Below are 21,129 nucleotides of genomic sequence, written 5' to 3' on the forward strand. Positions count from 1 at the left end.
GTGGTGGCATAAATTTAAATGCCCCTTTTAATCTAGTCCTTTTTGAACAGCAGCAAGAATCTGGTGTATTGTTCTATTATTATGTTCTGCCAGTGAGTGTCTGAATGGGGAAAAGCAAAAGCTACTGTGATTAACTGTGCTTTTTATGTAGTATGTGACACACACACACGTTTTTTCTCTTTTTGACTAGGAAAAAGGAACTTCTTTCAAGAGATGATTTGGAGTTACCTTGGAGACCACTTTATGACATGGTAGAAAGAATATTATATTCCAAGACAGAGCACCTGGGATTAAATTGGTTTCCTAAGTAAGTATTTCTGATAAAGTACTTCTTGGGGGGGGGGGCACTTGACTTGAGGGGATTGATCATGATTGAAGAATATTGGATCTCTTGAAATAAGCAACCAAATACACATTCTAATATGCTCATTTTAATGTAACTTGACTCCTTAGAAAATTCATTGCTTTCTTGAAATTATCTGAAAGCACACCTCTCAAGGCTTTCCCACCAAGATACCTCTGACATCCAGTGTCACATAATAACCAAAGAAAATAAGAGCCTGTTGCAGTGGGATAGGCCTGTAATCCAGCAACTTTGGAGGCTGAGGAAGGAGGATTGCAAATTTTTTTTTTTTTTTTTGTAGACCTGGAGACTCTTTTTTTTTTCTTTCTTTTTTTTAGAGAGAGAGAGAGAGAGAATTTTAATATTTTTTAGTTTTCGGCGGACACAATATCTTTGTTTGTATGTGGTGCTGAGGATCGAACCCGCGCCGCACACATGCCAGGCAAGCGCACTACCGCTTGAGCCACATCCCCAGCCCCTGAGGATTGCAAATTTAAAGCTAGTCTCTACAACTTAGGGAGACCCTGTCACAAAATAAAAATAGAAAGGACTGGAGGTGTAGATGAGTGGTAGAGCACCCCTGGGGTCTATCCCCAGTACCACAAAAGAAAAAAGATTGTAAAATGTGCATTACTTCTAATGATACAAATTAGATTTCAAGAAATATCTCTTCCTTTCCTTTCTTTCCTGGCGATTTAACTCAGGAGGGCTCTATCACTGAGCCATACCCCCAACCCTTTTTTATTTTTGAGACCGGTTTTTGCCAGCTTGCTCAGGCTGGACTTGAACTTGTGGTCCTCCTGCCTCAGCCTCCTGAGTTGCTGAGATTGCAGGTGTACCACTATACCTGGCTTTAGCATTTTTCATTATATATCCGGGTGTGTGTATTTCTTTCTTGTTTTTTTTTTTTTTTTTTGGTTGGGTCTTTTTTGGGGGGCGGGGAATCTTTTCTTTTTTGGAACTGAGTGTTGTATTGAACCCAGGGCTTTTGTGTATGTGAGGCAGGCGTTTTGCCACTGAGCCAAGGCCTCCATGTGTTTTAATTCTTCTAGTAAAATGGATGCTTCAAGAAGATTCTTTGCATATTCCAGAGCACTCATATTTCTAAAGACATACACTCCTAGTTAAAGAATGTCAGTTTGAGTGGTTGACTGTTTTTAGAATCTAAACGCAGACCAGTCTAACTGCACAGACCTTGGTTTATACCATTTCCTGGTAATATTCAGAATTGTTACTGATTATTGGCTTCTGGGACATATGTTCCAACTCTTTAAGACTTCTACTTTTTGTAAGTTTTGTATTTTATTTTGAATGTACAGAGTACAATATAATCACCTGTCCTTTTAGGTTAATAGTGATTCAGACTTGACTGCTTAATGTAATTTCTCTTTGTTAACAGGGGTTCAGTTGTGACATAGCCCATAATTTTCTTAATTTTAACATTTTTGGATTTAAATGCTCTCAAATATGTGATTAGGTTTATTTTTAGGGACTTTTTTCTCCACTTTTTTAATAGCTATTGCCTTTCTTTATCTAAACTGTCCAGAATTATTTGTCATATGCTTAAGTACTCATTACCTGAAGAGTACCATTTTATGTCTATTAATTTTTTTCTCTTTTATTTTTTGGTACTAGAGATTGAATCTAGGGTCCCTTAATCACTGAGCCACATCCCTAGCCCTTGGGAGTGTAGTAGTGTAGTTCAGTATAGGATGTGTGGTTATTAGCATGTACCAGGGCATGGATTTAGTCACCAGCACCTAATAATAATATCACTACTATTATTATTTTAACCTACCTATGCTCATTATGTCTATTCAGTGGCAAATATTATTATTTTTATTATTAAACCTAAAAAGAGAAATAATAGGAAAGTAGTTCATTATAAAACATTTATGTCTCATCATGCACATGCATATTGTGTCATTACATAAAAAGACACAATATAGTATTCATATTTTGCATCTACTTAATCTGAATATGTTTGGATATTTTTCTAAAATGCTTTGTAGACAAATGCTCTAACACAGACCCCAACCCTCACCCCTACCCCCACACCATGGTACTGGGAATTGAACCTGGGACAACCTAAGGCCTCATCCAAAATACTAGCCCAGTGTTTTACCACTGAACTACACCTCCATTCCCTTCCCCACACTCCCAAGTACATTCTACATGTGGTTTAGGGACTCAACTAATTTTTGTTACCTTTTATCTTGAATTCAAATAATCAAAAATTTCTGCCTCATTCTTCAGTCCTTATTACTGGTTCAGTACTCTTTGCCTTATCTTACTTTTAATTTGTAAGATCCAGGCCTTCTCATTTCCAATCCAGTAGTCTTTTCTTTGTATCAGTGCTTCTTAGCATTTTCACTAACACCCTCTTCATGTCCCTAAGGTGTTAACTCAAGAGGTCCTGGAATGAGATATTTCTTGGAAGTTTCATGTATTCTCTTAAATGTTCATATCTGCAGTGGGTTTATTAGGTAATGTTTTTATAAGCAAACATTTCTCTGTATATCTATGACTAAAATTGATGTTCTAGGAAGATGAGCTATATTGTTCCAGTGGTGTGAAGTATTTCACATAGGGCTGTGTACCTTCACTATACAGAGTATATGTTATGAAGTACAGCATCATTGCTTGAGTCTTTTCTTTGAAGTGATAAGTTGTTCAAGTTTAAAGGGTTCAGAAAGAATACTGGTAATCTCCCAGAAACTCAGAAGCTGAGACAGGAGGATTCAAGTTCAAAGCTAGCCTTTGCAAAAGCAAGGTGCTAAGCAATTCAGTGAAACCCTGACTCTAAATAAAATACAAAAATGGGCATGCCCCTGAATTCAATCCACAGTACCCGCCCCCCAATTAAAAAAAAATTATTGGGAATCTGAAACTACTTTTAAGAGGACTTGGTGAGAAGCTGCACTATAAGAAAAAATTAGAAATTTATTGTCTCTGTATAAGTTTAAAAATAGGCTAAGCATGTGTGCACATCTGTAATCCCAGTGACTTGGGAGGTGGAAACAGAAGGATCAAAGTCCAAGCTAGCCTGGGTAAAATAGTGAGAACCTGTCTCCACAAAAAAAAAAAAAAAAAAAAAAAGAATATGGTACTTAAAAACATTTTGCAAGACTGTGATTCTCTGTAATTATTTTCTCTAGTCCTTTTACTGTTGTACTTTTGTTTTCTTTTGAAAGTAACACCTTTATTTCTATTCAGATTAATCTGTATATAATTATAAAAATTCAGTTTGAAAGATTTTCACAGTGTTTTGGTTCTTGGTCTTTCTTTATCACACTTGCCTTGAATTGAGGATTCCAGTAGTCTTTGAAGAAGTGGGAAGCCATACAGTGACACTTTCTTCCTCACTCCTCAAAGCAATCCTTTGTTCTCTGAATTTCTAATAATTTTTTATTTGCTTTTCTGCTTAACGTTCTATTTCATGCACTAATACAGCAGTGCTTTAAATTTACAATAACTGGATAAAATTACTCTTTACAGACATTTTGTTTCCAAAACCCCTTAGCTTAAAAAGAGCCACTTACATGGCATGCTTATTTGTACTGGTATTTTTGTTTTGAGTATTTTCATCTTAGATGTATTCTGACACATTTTACAACAGTTTTGTCAGCTGACTGCATGTTTTCATACTATTTTTAGAATACTATTTTTAGAATACTATTTTTATAATCTAACTGAAAGATTGCTTCATTTGTTAATTATTTGTCTTTCAAATCTAAAAGTTGTATCTTTTATGTGTTTGTCTTTTCTGAAATGACTGCTTAGTGTGCCATGCATTTGGAGCAAAGGTTAACTTCTTTCTCTCTGCTCTTCTCCTTTTCCCTTCCCTTCTTTTCTTCTCCCAGGCTCTTTTTCTTTTTCTCTCCCTTCTGTTTCATTTTTTTTTCCTCTCTGTCTCAAGGGCAAAAGACCTTTTTCTTCACTCATCTATTTCTGCTTCTTACTGGAGAAAGAAATCATCAGGGTTTTTAATCTGATAGAAAAAGCAGAATTGGAAAGGAGATAAGTAACTATGAACTTGACACTAGCAGTATAACAAATGATTATTGTTTACTTCATAAAAAATAAAAGCACAAATTGAAAGTTAGAAATATAGGAAGCACACAATTGTGTAGAGTATTGCTGCTAACAAAATGTATGGGAATTATACTTAGATCAATTTTTACAAATGGGTGCAGGTAACTCTTGTTTTTTTAAATATTATTATTTTGGTAGGATATTGAATATTGATATTTTAAATATTATTATTATTTTGGTAGGATATTGAATATTGATAGGGTCAATTTGCCACTGAACTATATTCCCAGCCCTTTTTATATTTTATTTAGAGACAGGATCTCCCTGAGTTGCTTAGGGCCTTAGCCTCCTGAATCTTTGGGATTATGGGCATGTATCCAGCAGTAAATATTGATTATTAATATGGTATTTGCAATGTTTGAGGATTTTTTTTTTTTTAATGGTAGTTGTAGGGATTGAACCCAGGGCCCCACATGTACCAGGCAGTCACTCTTATCACTGAGCTAAGTCCCCAATCCCTGCAGTGATTTTTTAAAAAATATTTATTTATTATTTTAGTTTTTGGTGGACACAACATCTTTTATTTTTTATGTGGTGCTGAGGATCGAACCCAGTGCCCTGCGCATGACAGGCGAGCGCGCTACCGCTTGAGCCACATCCCCAGCCCACCCTGCAGTGATTTTTTAATACATTGTTTGAGAAACATTCTGTTTATTTAAAAAAAAAGTTGTTTTTTTTTTTTTTTGCTGTATTAGGGATTAAACCTACTTCCACGCAAATGCTAGGCATGTGCTTTATAACTAAGTTGTATTATGAGCCCTTTTTTTTTTTATTTTTACATTTTTGAGAGAGAGTATTCCTCAGTTGGCTAGGCTGACTTCAAACTTTTGATCCTCTTGCTTCTGTCTCCAAAGTAGTTGGAATTAGAGAAGTGGAACACCATGCCTAACTGTATAAATGATTTTTTTTAATGATTTTTAATTTGATATGTTGTGTCTGTGGTACAGTGATGTTTTTTAAATAACTGTTTCTTTCTTATGGTTTTTAGAATTAAACTTAGTAGGCAAATGCTCTACAATTGAGTTATGTATCTAACCCTAAAAAAACTTATCTTAGGGAAAAAAAGAATAAAAAACTTAGTAATTATTAGTTATTATAATCAGGTTTGTCATCACTTAGAGTAGTTATAAATGGTCTTTTTACAAATGGTAAGGATTACTATAGTTTTCTGCGTTTGCCATATAGAGAGGTACTTTTCTTAATGAAAAAACAGTGCTCGCTTCATCAGTGATAAAGATGTTATTTGTAACTTTGTTTATGGTGTAATTACCTTGACTTTAATTTTGTATGAAACGACTACTTGCTCATTTAACTGAGTAATATAAGATTTTGAAAGATTGGGTAGATGGAAAATATTTAACTGATTTGTGGCAGGTTTTGTTTATATTTAGAGAAAGTAAAACTGACTCCAACTCCTATGTGCTTGCATAAAAAGAAAGGATACTGTATAGGCAATTCCATTTAAATTATGAGGAGATTAAGGCAGAGAAATGCAGAATGCTGTTGATATAGTTTCCCATTTCATTTATGAAAAAGTAAACATTATTCTGAAATCCTTTTTTAATGTGTGGTACTAAGAATTGAACCCAGGGGTTAATTCCCAGTCCTTTTTAAATTTTTTTTTTGAGACAGAGGGTCTCTAAGTTGCTGAGGCTGGCCTGGAATTTGCAGTCCTCCTGTCTCAACTTCCCAAGTCGCTGGGATCACAGGTGTGTACCACCACATCTGGCCTGAGGTCAAATTTTAGTTTAAACAAAGCTGCAAGTATTTCTGGCTATGAGCAGTTCAGTTTATTCTCCTATTATTTACTATACATTTCTTTGGTTTAGAGGTGAATATTGTCATGATAGTTAAATAAAACCATGGAGATGAGACTCAAAACTCAAATTTATATAAAATTCACTACATCAATAACTGGAGGCTAAGGTGATTGACTATCTTTACGCTTCTTTGCTACATAGTTAGCATTTATTAGTGTGTCATAAGGAATGTCATTGTAAGGAGAAATTGCGATCCAGAGAGAATGCACTCAGTCAGTGGTCGAAACTGGAATAAGAACTCATTTTCTGCCCCAATAATACAGTAGCATTTGAAGAATTTCCCATTTTGATGTGATTTCCTAAATCATTAATTAATAGCCACTCAGAGGTGATAGAATCAATGTAAAAACAAAATGAGCACAAAATTTCAATTCTTACAGACATCGAGAATGCAGTTTATTTTAGCTAAATGTGAAGTAGTAATTGTTAACATTTATTGTGTTTAATTCTGGGTCACTTAATAACTGACTTATATATTATTAAATTTTTGTAAAAGTTCTGTGAGAGGTAGGTATTGTTGCTCATTGATGAAAAAACTGTGCTATAATATTGTACTACTAGGAAGTAGAAGAATTTGTATTCATATTCAGATCTGTCTAACGTAAGCCCAAACTGTGAACCATTATATGATATTCTTTTCAACTTAACATGCCATTTCTAGGAGGAATTGGGGTATGAGAAAATCCATCCAAAGCTTAGTCACTCTGTAGATCCCTTTTGATTAAAAAAAGAGTGTTCTGAATTGTTATCACTTTAGTATTATAAATACTAAATCACTTTAGTATTATAAATTTCCAACAATTACAAAGTATGTAGTGATTATTCACTCCCTCTAAAACTTAATGAAATATAGTCTAGTAGCATCTAGCCTTAACCTTTTATTTTATTTTTAAACAGAAACATTGTTCCCTTCATCTTGAGAGATTACAAGAATCACAAAAGGTCACTATACAGATATCACAGGTTAGAGAGATTGTACCCTTTTCTGGATAAAGAGCATAAATCCAATGATACAGGCCTTATGTATAAGAAGGGGTTGAAATCAGCCTTATTTAGGTGAATTAAATCACATTCCCACAAACCCTAGTCCTCATAATAAATGAAGTGACGATACCAAGTGTTAATTAGTGAAAACTTGTAGCTGTGCAGCCTTTTATGACTTGCTTTCTAGAATCAGTTTTGACATTAAGTCAAAATTCGTTGGTGTAGGAAGTTACTTAGAAGTAACAGGTTTTGGGGGTTACACTGTCTCAAACCAGTTGTCACAGAAGGAGTGTTAAAAAAAAAAGTTAGTGGGAACACAAACATTAGGAAGTTGTAGAATTGTGTATCTTCAGCTTAATTCTCTGGAAAGATAGTTTATCATTTTAGAATTATTTTTTCAAAATCTGCATTTAAATTGGCCTATTATTTAGTTTGGAACTATAGATGGCTCTTCAAACCTTGCCTGTTTATTCTAAAATTTGTTCCTAAATTGTTCTTCAATCTAAACTAAAAGAAGACCCAAGATCTGTGCTACTTGTTGTCCTGAGAGAAAATATTTATTAAATATTGTAAATAAGTGGATAAGCATAAATGTGTATAAATATATGAACAGACAGGCTTGTTATAAGCACCTTGGAAACGTTTAAGTAAAAATCAGAGCCGTGGTCTTCAGGGAGCTTTAAGTTCAGTTGAGAGAAGTTTGCCCATTTTTTAACCTGGCAAACTTAGATTTTTTTCTAAACTGTGTTTCTGACTTGCTTAGATTTTTTTTTCTTGTTGTTTTATTATTTGTTTTTGCTTTGTTTTCCCTGCAAGAAAGTAGAGAGCCTAGCTCTCTGTTGATCAGAAAAAGTGCTTCATGATGGCTTTCTGGTCATGTGGCTCTCTGTTTAATTTAGAAGTCAACTCATGATTATCTCCTGGTTTCCTCTTCATTTAATTTTTCCGAGTAGTTTTAAAATTAAAATGATTCTTATTGCTCCCAAATAAAGAGATTATAGTTTTCTGTATTGGTAGTATAATATTGGTTATGCATGCTGAGTCTGTTATTCCTTGGAACTAGTTTCTTTGCAGTTTAGTTCTTTAGCTTTCAGAGAAGTTAGACCTTTGGACTAGGGAATTCAAAGAAGGTTAATGAGACTGTTAGGTGGAAACACTGCCTGAACATTACCCTTTTCCTCCATATATATACATATTTTTTTGTTTGTTTGTTTGTTTGAGATTTGAGAACTTTATTTTTACTCATACCTACCATCCTATAAGCAATCACATTTATTTTATTTTTTTTAAAGAGAGAGTGAGAGAGAGAGAGAATTTTTTTTTTTAATATTTATTTTTTAGTTCTCGGCGGACACAACATCTTTGTTGGTATGTGGTGCTGAGGATCGAACCCGGGCCGCACGCATGCCAGGCGAGCGCGCTACCGCTTGAGCCACATCCCCAGCCCAATCACATTTATTTTAAAATTTCAGTTCAAAATTACCTACTGTCCCTGTTTGGCTTGTTTGCAATGTGACTTCTTTTGACTATATTTCTAGCTAATATTTAAAATATTCCACTCTGGTCATGTATTTAAATTAGTATACATTGGTCTTTTCATAAAAACAGAAATGTTCATTATAAGTTTATATGCTAATTTGTTTTGATATTCCCTTGAGGTTCTGAAATGTTGAAAAATAAGTTCCAGCTTTTCATTTTACTCATCTAACTTTGCTAGTAGCTGGTCAAAGAGATGGCTGCTGTTTTTGATAATTGTTGCTGGCAATAAAGTGCCTTGGAGGATTATAGAACTCTTGTTAACTGATTACAAAATTTATTTCTGGCAGTTGCTCATAGAAGCTTACCAGATTTGGTATGTCTGCTGTTTGTATTTTGATGTACATGCAGCATAATAAAAATTGAAGTTTCAAGTCACTGAGCACACTTCATGTGTTGATAAGTATGATCATTGCTCCCTACTTTGTAAAGATTGAAAATAATTTGGCTTTTTTTCCAATGTAATGTTTTCTTTGTAGCAGAGAAGGAGCAAAATGAGGGCAGAGGAAATAGTAGATTAGGAGTTTAGGTAGTTAATCCTTGCAGTTCTATTTTAAAAAAGAGAAGGGTTAGTTATTACATGTAAACAAATAATAGCTGAATATATGAACATGTCTTAGAAATTGCTTAATATTATTAATGTTCTTTAAAATAGCCCAATCTAATTTATCAAATGGCTTTTTCCTCCTCCAGTTCTGTAGAAAATGTTCTCAAAACACTCGTGAAAAGCTGCCGACCGTAAGTAGCTTCTCAATTTATAAAGCCTCTTGTGTCTGTGGGCCTTCCCCCAACTTTAGTATGTTTTGAAGAGAAAATTAAAGGTATAAATAGTTTCCAACTTTGTGATGTTAGTCACCTAATGTAGCATATCATTCCCAGCTCTTGAACTGAATTTTTCATGTTTTATTTATAAATTTAGAAAATTTTAAGTTACCTGTTATAAAGAATACTGTAATTTATATATAGCTATCTTTATTTGAAAGGTTTTCCTAAAGTATCATTTGTTATTCAGATCAGAATATTTTCTAAAATGAGCACTGTAGATATTACATTAAAATATTGTGTCAAGAATGTAGTCTAATTTTTTCCTAACTATGTTCTGTTTCAGAATATTTAATTCTGAATTCTTACATTCTTATGATAAATGTCCTATATTATCATTAAAAATGAATATGGATAGAATTTAATTCAACTCCAATTTTAGGTATTTGATCTATATTCTTGTTTTCTTCTGATGGTGGTGCTAGGGATGGAACCCAGTACTTCATTCATCTGAGCAAACAGTCTACCACTGAGCCACATCTCCAGTCCTGAACTATATTTTTCTTATCCAGCCATTCTAAGGCTTTTTTTCTTGCTACAGATACAGTGGTAGTGCAGATATTTATCACTGGCCTGTTATACTACTTAGTCTTGCGCAGATGTATTTTCAGCGAATGTAATGTCTCCCTCATAAGAGGCTTAAGATCTAACCTAAGTCACAATCCCCCAATGAGCAGTGACGTTTTTTAGGCAGTTACCATATTAGCCTACATTTCCTCACTGAAACTTAACTATTACCAAGGTACATACTTGTTCTTGGGTAATTTATAGAACTCCCAGTTTTTTTATTTTGTATTATTAGATTTATGTATGAAATTCTTGAAGGTGAAACATAGTGTTTATTTTTTGTTTTGTTTTAACCCATTACACAGGACCTGGCACATAATGCTTGGTGAACTCAACAGAAATATTACTAGAAATGTAATTCACATAAAAGATTGAAGTATGATTTACATTAACACAGGTTTAGGAAAATATAGCAGGATTCATAGTATGTTGGGTAAGCCAAAAATATAAGTAGATCTGCAGGATTTTCCCAATTTCCTTGGGTAGAATTCATATTTCTCAGACATTATTTCTTGTTTTAAACCTCTTAAGTTGAATGGGCAACCATATATGTGTCATCTTTAGCCATTTACCTTAATATTGTACGTATATGCACACTTGAGAGTTTAATTTTGTTACATATCTACCCCAGGGATGCTTCTGGCCATGTCACATAATTGCAGAATATTAGAATCTTTAGTATCAGATTCTTAGTCCAGTCTTCTGGTACACAGAAGGATTTAGCAGTTCCATGAGGGTAAAAAGTGTCCAGAGATTCATCCAAAGGGGTCAAAAGTCCCGATGTGGTAGCCCACACATGTAGTAATACCGGTGACTCAGGAGGCTGAGGCAGGAGGATCGGAAGTTAGAGGCTAGCTTCAGCAACTTAGTGGAACCCTGTCTCAAAATAAAAATAAGATAAAAGGCTAAAGATGTAGCTCAGAGGTAAAGCATCCCTTTGTTCAATTTCCAGTATCAAACAAATAAACAAGAATAACAAAGGGTCCCAGAGACCTCTGGACTGATTCCAGTTTTACTCATTTACTGATTTCCATTTCTTACGTAGAATGGGCTCATATAAGACTTTTTTAAAATTACTAGTACATAGGACAAAGAAAAAAAAACAACAACCATGCTTAATTTTGTGGGTGATTGAAGGGTTTTTAATCTAATTTTACCAACTTCACAGAAGTTTTTTAAAGATTTTTGACAAAAGAGAATTTACTTTATCCCAGGTGTATTAGGATATATACATATATATATTTTATTTTTTGTAAAAATGTGTGTTTTTTTGTGGGCTATCTTGACATTTGTGGTATGTGATATACTTTATAAAATCCACAACCCTCCTTTTTGTGGTGCTAGAGATTGAACCCAGGTGCTCTACATCTCTTCCTTCCCGTTTTTGGTCAGTCATGTATTGATGTTGTAGAGTTTTTAGCCAATGATCAGACACATGAAAACTTTCTTTTTTATTAGGTATTTTCCAGCAGATGCAACAGCAGAAATGCTAGAGGAATGGCGGCCTTTAATGTGTCCTTTTGATGTAACGATGCAAAAGGCCATCACTTATTTTGAAATATTTCTTCCTACCTCCCTTCCTCCAGAACTTCATCATAAAGGTTTTAAGTAAGTATATACGTATATTAACAAATTCAGTAACATAGCAGGAAATACACATATGAACAACCTAGTAAAGCAGTAAGTTTAAATTTGCAAACTCATCCATTATATTGATTTTACTTGAAGTGTGTGAAGGCTAAAACAGTTGAACAGAAGATTGTAAATAAAGAGAAAATAAGGCTGTGTGACAAGCCAAATAAGAATGAGGGCTTTAGGAAATTAGGAAAGAAAGGAAAAGAGAATAGTAAGAACAAATAGTAACAGGAAGACATTAATGGACAAAGTCAGGGGAGAGAAAGAAAATTGGAAACAGCTATTAGGAGTTGACAGTAATAATTTAACAGTACAACAGATGTTTTAATAGATGAGATCACATTTTATAGCATAAATTAGGAAGGGAATATTCAGACAAGAAATATTCCATTATTTTGTTAAGTTTGTAACTTTCAGTATTATTTTTTCTAGGTTGTGTAGTTATCAGTAAGAATAATAGATTTTAAAAATACAATGGATACCTGGCTTTGAACCACTTTCTATAATCACTTGCTATTCATAACAACATTTTTCTTCTTCAGACTTTGGTTTGATGAATTAATTGGCCTTTGGGTTTCAGTGCAAAATCTCCCACAGTGGGAGGGGGTGAGTATACTGTTTTTCTTGTTTTATTATGTTTTTGTTTGGAGATAAATAGATCACTTGACAAGTAACTTCAGTTTGTTAGAATTAGCAGTGTTATGATCAATTCTTTTTTCATTTTATTTACTATTTTTCTAATAAAAGTAGACATCTACTTTGATATCTAGGAGTGTGAGCATATATTACAACATGCATAAAGTATAAAAATATTTTCTTTGTAACCTACACTAGATAGTGCTGAACACATGATGGATTTTTTAAAAAACATTTTATTGGATTAAAATTTCCTTTTCTGTTTTGTATTGTTGATGATGTTTTGTCATTTCTTTTTAGAAACATTTTAGATGCAAAATGAGTGACATAAATCAGAACTTAAATTTGGAGATTTTTTTTTTTAAATCTGTCAAATTGTGCTAATGACTGCTAGTAAGAACAAATGATTAAGGGGCAGGACTATGATATTTTAAAGCAGCAAGAAATACTCTACTTAACTTTGTTTTGTTTTGTTTATTTTCAGCAACTGGTAAATCTCTTTGCTCGATTGGCTACAGATAATATAGGGTACATAGATTGGGATCCATATGTACCAAAGGTAATTAAGAATATTTTAACATATATATAATAGCACTGACAATCAACTTTGTATTGTAAAGGAGAAGTGTTTTTTGTATACTAATGCCCAGTGCCACATAAATTTTTTTTTTTTTTTTTGGCTCTTAATAAACATAGAGATGAGCCAATCTTTTCAGTAAGCAACTGAAACATCAGGGTATCAAGAGTACATGATTTTTTTGGGCTGGGGATGTGGCTCAAGTGGTAGCGCGCTCGCCTGGCATGTGTGCGGCCCAGGTTCGATCCTCAGCACCACATACAAACAAAGATGTTGTGTTCGCCGAAAACTAAAATAAATAAATAAATATTAAAAAAAAAAAGTACATGATTTTTGTCTTTCCTATAAGGACAAGAACTATAAGTTTCAGAGTGAGTATAGAAGTACTAAGTATATTAAGGGTGTCATGGATTCATACCTTTGAAAGCAAATTTTGGGCATTATATTTGATTACTACTATTAAGGGGTTACACACTTTTTAAATCACAAAATGTATTTTTCTATAGTAAACTAAGGTAGAGTGTCTCTAGGTTCAGGTGTTTCTTAATATTGCATCTTTGATATTTCACCTGTAGAATCACTTCTGGAACATTAGTAGGACTAGAGATACGACATCCAGGTGTTTTTGATGTATACACTGATGTTAGAACAGGACTGGAAGTAAGAGAAAGGCTGTGGTTGCCTTGGTTTGTTCTTTCTCTTGCCGTTGGCTATTAAAACTAATTGAAAGGAGAAGTACTTCCCCCCCACCTTTGGGCATCCATCAACGAAGATATAGATTTAAAACATAAATTTAATTGCATTACAATGAAATTATTGTGTGACTGATTAAAATACAAATACTTAAGGGAAAAATGAAGCTAGCATTAAAATTTTGAAATAGGAAAGTAATTGGCTGGAGATACTTAAATTTTAGTTGGTGGTGTTGTGCATCCTGGGCGTGGAACAGGAGCATAGGAATGATAATTTGTGTATGTGTAGAGAGAGGCAGGTGGGTAAAAAATTTTCATGTCTAACCACATATTGTTTTGCCTTTTTATGTTGAACTGTAAATCTCATTAATTTTGGGAGACATGGACACAGCTGATTATCATCCTTGTGCCTGTGACATATGTCATGTGGTGTATCTATTAATATTTACGTATTGTTTTTTAAAATTAAAGCAAATGACTAAACAATTATAATGTTGCTTAAAGACCTCCAAGATGAGATGAGAGTATACTCAATATCACTAATGTATAGCACTAAGCTATTTAAGAAATTAATTTTGATACCTTAAGTATTTATTCTTAATTCTTATCCTTTAAAAAAAATCTTTCCTTTTTTTTTTTTAAAGATATTTACAAGAATTTTGAGAAGTTTGAACCTCCCAGTGGGAAGCAGTCAAGTGTTAGTTCCAAGATTTTTAACAAATGCTTATGATATAGGCCATGCTGTGATATGGATCACTGCCATGATGGTTTGTAATAAATAAATTTGTCATCTCTATTTTGCCTTAACCATACAAAAAATTGAAGTCCATGTTTGTGGTTTGGTTCGTCACTTGAATCTTGGATATATTGTTTCTTGCTTGCTTGTTTTCATGTTCTGAGGATTGAACCCAGGGCCTGGGGCTTGCTAAGATTCTTGGATATTTTCTTATGTTGTTCATTTCTGATGATGTTCATGTATATCAGATCTAGAATGTAGTCATAATCTACCATTTGTAAATCTTCTTAACCAATGCATCTTACAAATAGGATGAAAAGTTTTGAGGAATTCAAAATGTCAAACATTTTTCACAGATGTGGAACCAGACTCAGATAAGACACTCTCCCAAGATAGGATTATAACTCAGAACTGACCAGAAATCCCATTATTCTTTCATTGTTAATATTCACATAAATTTTTATTGAAAACAAAATTTTACAATTATCTTAGTGAAGGGAAAAGTATGAAGGATCAATTGACTGTCATCATTGAAGAAAATAAAAAATATGTTAAGTTTAGATTTTGGTGTCATCTCAGGAATGCAGTTTTAGAACAACTATGATTTTCTGACTTAACGTTGATATATTGCTTCTAGAGCTCTCTCCTTGAATTGTTCTGTTTGACATCATTTTTGTGGAAAAGACCAAGTGATTGTTACAAGCAAGAAATTCAAGCTCCCCATTGTTCTTACCATTTTATTGTTAAGAAGAGAAATCCCATTTTCCTAACATTCAGTAAGAGATGAATACAACAACTACATGTTTGCTTACTATCTTATATAGGCAATAAGGTGAAACTCACTTTTTGGGAGCCACAGAACTAGATGGTGATTAATGTAAGCCTTGAGTTTATTTTGCTCTGCCTTCCCACACAGTTCTCATTGGTGGCTACATTTTGTGTTAAATGTAAAAAAAAAAAAAAAAAAACGAAACTGGTCATGGTGACACATTCCTATCATCCCAGCTGCTAGGGAGACTGAGGCAGAAGAATTGTTTGAGACCAGCTTGAGCAACAATAGCAAGACCTATCTCAAAATAAATTTTCAAAGGGGTGTGAGGATGTAGCTTGGTGGTAGAGTGCTGGCCTACCTGGGTTCAGTTTCCATTACTGGAAAAACAGCCCCAGCAATAAAATCTATAATGCTAATTATTGCCAGAAGTTTGTAGATTTTTGCATTTTGCTATAAAATTATTATGGTCTCTGGCCTATTCTAGATACTGGATTTAGAAACATGAACATGGATTTCATTTAGCAGCTAGTCATGTTCCTAATATAATTTGACAATTTAGTTTACTTTTGTGTTGTGTCTTGAAAGATCACCACAAGACAAAGATTTTAAGTTCAAATTGTAGTTCTCTATCAACTTGATAGAAGAAAGCTATCTTTTCCCCCTCATTTTCCTTCCAAGTTATGTTGTTTGATTGTTTGTTTTGGTAATAGATTGAAAAATAAAAATAATTTTCTTATTTGAGTAAAAAATAGGGCCCAATATAACAAGTTTGGACATTTTAAACCTTTGGAAGTAATCATAAAATATATAACTACATTTATGTAAAGCATCCCTTACCATTCCAAAGGATGAGGAATTCACTTAATGATTCATTTAAGAAATGCCTTATGTGCTTCATATTAGCCATCATTAGTTATTTTTGGATAATGATCTTAGTAATAAATTTTAGTATGCATGTTATTTTACTTCAGAACTCTAAAATATACTATTATGTTGAAAAATACACTTCCCCCCCAAGTGTTTAATTTAGTTGCTTTTATTTTTAGTAGAATGTTTTAAGTTGCATGCGATTCATTGGGGAATTGTTTTGATCCTTATTTAGAGGTAGAATTGATTTTTGTCATCAGTGTGAAGGTGAACCACGTTATAGATTTGTATATAGGCCTGGGCCTGTTGACCCTGTCTCCTTTTTTTGCAGTGTAATGTAGATATTGACATTTTTATTCTTTTATTTGAACAGGGTGGACCAAGTAAGCTAGTGCAAAAACACTTAGCTGGTTTGTTTAACAGCATCACATCTTTTTACCATCCTTCAAATAATGGGCGCTGGCTGGTGAGTATGTTCAATTTGATCTATAGTATTTAAAAAATTTAAAAATATGGTCATACTTAACTATTGCCTAGTAAGTTATTACTTTCATAGAACATACAGAAATAAGACATACTGCTATGGGTTACTGATGACAAACTGCCATATTTTGCAAAAGACAATAATAAAAATGCCATAGGATCATCTTTTCTATTTTATCATGTCAGCACATTTTTTTTCTTTTTCACTTCCTTAAAATGGCTTTATTTTTTTTTTAAAGCCACATTTGCATTTTTTTTTAATATTTATTTTTTAGTTCTTGGCGGACACAACATCTTTGTTGGTATGTGGTGCTGAGGATCGAACCGACAAGCGCACTACCACCTGAGCCACATTCCCAGCCCCTTAAAATGGCTTTTTATGCAACAGAAAATTTATGTGGTGCTAGAAATTCTTAAAACTAGAATTTGAAACTCATTTTTATTTTATTTATTTGGTACTTGAGAATTGAGCAAGGGACCTTTTTATTTTTGTTTTGAGACAGGATCTCGCTAAAATTACTGAGGTTCTTGCTGAATGCTGAGACTGGCCTCAAACTTCCTATCCGCTGAGTCACTGGGATAACAGGCATGCACCACCATGCTTGGCAAAACTCATTTTTTATTAATTGTTCTCAATATTTAATTGATAGTGTTTAATTCTGTACAGTTTTGTAGTAATCTTTGTATTTAGAGCTGTTATTTCAAAAATCCTTTCTTGAGTGGATAGAGAAGAGCCATAAATATCTACAAGAGAAAGTTGCAACTACCTAGAACTTTTTGTTTCTTTGTTCCCAGAACAAGTTAATGAAACTACTTCAGCGATTGCCAAACAGTGTTGTTAGAAGATTGCATCGTGAAAGATACAAGAAGCCCTCTTGGTTAACTCCTGTGCCTGATAGCCATAAGCTTACTGATCAAGATGTTACAGACTTTGTACAATGCATTATTCAGCCTGTTCTTTTGGCTATGTTTAGCAAAACTGGTAGTCTAGAAGCAGCCCAGGCTCTGCAGAATCTTGCACTCATGAGACCTGAGTTAGTAATACCCCCTGTGCTTGAAAGGTAAGTGCTATACCTGTTTAGTGGAAGGTTCAACTATAGCTAAGTTAGTCTTGTCATCTGTTCCTTTTACTTTCTCTGGAATCTGTTTTGCATTTTCAGGGCTTTTATCTATTTTTAGAGGAGAAACAAGAGGTTTTAACATGATTCGAAACTTGATAAAGATTTATTAGGGAGAAAAAAATGAAAGGGAAATGAATAGTGTAAGTATTTTGGATATCTGCATATGATAGTTACCAGTTTCTTTTTTTTCATAAATTAAGATCTATTTTTTTCCTTCAAAATGTGTCACTAAGTATTGAGAATGTGAGAATGTGGCAGTGAATCAGTGATGATAGGAAAATTTCATTATCTTAATTATTTTCATGTACTGTATAATCTTCGGTATATTGTATTTACAGTATAAATTTGATTGCATTCATTTTATTTTGTGTGTTAAAACAGTATCTAAAGTAGCTCTCTAATTGCCTAGTTACTCTCACAATCTAGGAGTAGTGTATCCTGAGAAGGAGATTTAGTTTTTTGAGTGTTCAAGAAATTATTACTTCAGCTTTCTATTAAGCGTCGTCTTTTTCTGCTACCTGAACTTGAACCTTACTGTTTTTCTCTAAAAGGTAAAAGGAAACATGTTAGTTTTTGGATTCCAGAGTGATCTACAATTGAATTTCATAAGAATTTATGTAGGGGTCCTTAGTGAAGGAATCCAGACCACAGTCTATTTGAACCTACTGTTGAGTCAGGATATGTAATATGGTCACAGTTACTTAAACACACTGTTTAAGATATTTACCAAAATGTGGCTCCATTACCTATACATTTCAGTTGCTTTATGATGCAGTTTCACCCTGTTTTCATTGCAATGAATATTCAAGTTAGGTTGTACCTTACTTTCTCAGCCTCATTTCTTTGGAAGTGCTGGGGGTGTAACTGAGAGCCCCCACCCAAATACATTCTAGGCAAACACTGTACCACTCACCTGGTGTACATATCTTGGAACAATGAAACTCTTGAACTCATAGAAGATAATTAGTAAATGGTATAGAGAAGGTAGACAATTTCCCCTATCTTCAGTTCACAGTGTCTTTTGCTCCTTGATCTCTACTGGGTAATAGAAGCTAATAGTTATGGTAGGTTCATTGATGTTCCCTAGGGAGGAGGGACTTCAGCTATTTTCATAGCTGAAATTTTGGAGGAGGATTTCAGTGTTTTTTACTTTTCCTTTTTTTTTATTTTGGTACCCAGGCTTGAACTCAGGGGTACTCTACCACTGAGCCACATCCCCAGCCCTATTTTGTGTTTTATTAGAGACCAGGTCTCACTGAGTTGTTTAGTGCCTCGCCGTTACTGAGGCTGGCTTTGAACTCGCTATCCTCCTCTCAGCCTCCAGAGCTGCTGGGATTAAGGTGTGTGCCACCGCACTCGGCTTACCTTATTTATTTTTGGACTGAGTAATTATGAATAATGAGATAAAGTATTTTGTAGAAGGAACAAACTTTATAAACAACATTGTGTACATTGGTCACATCTTTCTTCTTTAGTTCTCAATGTTTGGATAAATTTAATATATTGAGCAATATTGTGTGGTTAGCCAAAATGTCATTTTTTTGAGACTTTGAACTGTAATTCTGTGCTGTGTTGTGACATGACTTATTTTTAGGTTTTTTTCCTTTTATAAATGCAGAACTTAAAATAAAGCTGTAAGCCCCACATGGTAGTGTACACTTTAGAGTTTTGCATTCCCAAAGATTCTTCAGTGTAATGTGCTTCCTTCATTTTTTACAATAGGACATAGGTTTTTTTTTTTTTTAAATCTTAGTTATAAATTTCCTTCCTTTCTCCACATAATACATAATGAAATTTCCCATATAAGTGGAATTTAAAATAACTATATTTTGGATACCCCTGCCTTCTTAAAATAGATTGATATTGTTAGCTTTTAAATACTTCGTGACCAAACATCACATTTGTCTTTTTTTTTAAATTAAATCTTTGTTATCAATTCATTAGTTACCTTGTTATTCACATTTGTCTTTGTCTTATTCCCCACAGTTCTGTCCCTCTAGCGCCAGGAATATTATCATGTTTTGTATAACTGATTTGTGATTTTAAGCCTTTTTTAAAAAGAGCAGGTTACATTTCAGTGAGATTGTATTTCCTATAAAAATGATGAGTGGGTATTTGTAACTTATTCCTGTATTTGAATTTATTATTATTTGGTACTGGAGTGAATCCAGGGGCACTCAACCACTGAGCCACATCCCCAGCCCTTTTTTGTATTTTATTTAAAGACAGGGTCTCAACTGAGTTACTTAAGACCTTGCTAAGTTGCCTCAACCTCCTGAGCCGCTTGAATTATAAGCGTGTCCCACTATACTCAGTTTCTAATTTATTATTCTTAATTGAACCATTAGGTTAGTATAATGTGGATTAAGGTGGATAAAATAACTCAAGTCCATTAGTTTATTCTCTTCTTCATGTAGAATTTGCATGGATAGAGATGACAGTAATAGGGGATTGGAAAAAGATGCACCAGACTATACTTTTTTGTGCATGTACTTTTCCTTTATATGTGTGATTCTATTAACATTGACAGCAAATTTTCACTCCAGATACTCTGTTGATTTATTTTTTACATCACAATGCAGTATATGAATTTAGTATATTTAATGTTGTAACATTCTGTTTTCAAACTGTAGAACATATCCTGCATTAGAGACATTAACAGAACCTCACCAGCTCACAGCTACTTTAAGTTGTGTAATTGGAGTAGCCCGAAGTTTGGTATCAGGGGGCAGATGGTTTCCTGAAGGTCCAACACATATGCTACCTCTGTTGATGAGAGCATTGCCTGGGGTGGATCCAAATGACTTTAGTAAATGCATGGTGAGCATATTGATGATTTTTTTTTGATTCTGTGTTTATATTTTGTAAAAGAACATCTTGAATTTAAAATCTGAAGTTCTTTATAACACCATTCATCATAAAATCTGTTAATGATAACAGCATTACATATGTTGGTGCCTAAGTTTAGATTTATGAGAAATTGTTGTAGCTTATACCTTCCTTTGTTACATAATTTTCCATAACCTGTATATATTTAATGATAGTAAGAGGTTTTTTTTTTTTTTTTTTGGTTTGGGTTTTTTTTTTTTTTTTTTTTTTAATTTTTGTTTGTTTGTTGTTTTTGTGGTGCTGGGAATTGCATCCATCCCCAGCCCTGATCATATGATTTTTTAAAAAATTTTTTAGTTATATATGACAGAATGTATTTTGGCCAACTACATGTATATAAAGAATAACTTATTCTATTAAGTTCCCACTTTTGTGGTGATCATAATGATGTTTTAAAGTTCATTAGGTATTTACTATTTTTCCTTAAACAGATATTTTTAAAACTACCCCATGTTTTGATCATTTACCTTTTCCTTCATCTATCAGCATAAAGGGAATGTGAAGAAATATGCCAACTTCTGCTTATATACAGCTAGTGTCATTTTTCTCATTTT

General features: G+C 33.5%; 1 protein-coding gene across 4 annotated transcripts in view; it reads left to right on the forward strand.

Annotated features, from left to right (window-relative positions):
- PSME4 (proteasome activator subunit 4) overlaps window positions 1-21,129 on the forward strand; it is a 96,625-nt gene that overhangs the window by 18,205 nt on the left and 57,291 nt on the right. The window contains exons 3-13 of one of the 4 annotated variants that reach the window (XM_081265414.1): window positions 191-307; window positions 6,067-6,147; window positions 7,156-7,221; window positions 9,472-9,516; window positions 11,626-11,775; window positions 12,345-12,408; window positions 12,923-12,997; window positions 14,352-14,474; window positions 16,456-16,548; window positions 17,361-17,626; window positions 20,320-20,506. In XM_081265414.1, the coding sequence (XP_081121540.1) occupies window positions 191-307; window positions 6,067-6,147; window positions 7,156-7,221; window positions 9,472-9,516; window positions 11,626-11,775; window positions 12,345-12,408; window positions 12,923-12,997; window positions 14,352-14,474; window positions 16,456-16,548; window positions 17,361-17,626; window positions 20,320-20,506 (1,267 nt within the window). The remainder of the gene's footprint in view (window positions 1-190; window positions 308-6,066; window positions 6,148-7,155; window positions 7,222-9,471; window positions 9,517-11,625; window positions 11,776-12,344; window positions 12,409-12,922; window positions 12,998-14,351; window positions 14,475-16,455; window positions 16,549-17,360; window positions 17,627-20,319; window positions 20,507-21,129) is intronic. The other 3 variants (XM_081265415.1, XM_081265416.1, XM_081265417.1) reach the window with 3 other exon arrangements.

This window comes from Spermophilus citellus (assembly GCF_964194105.1).
Source record: "Spermophilus citellus genome assembly, chromosome: 13".
Classification (NCBI taxonomy): Eukaryota; Metazoa; Chordata; class Mammalia; order Rodentia; family Sciuridae; genus Spermophilus; species Spermophilus citellus.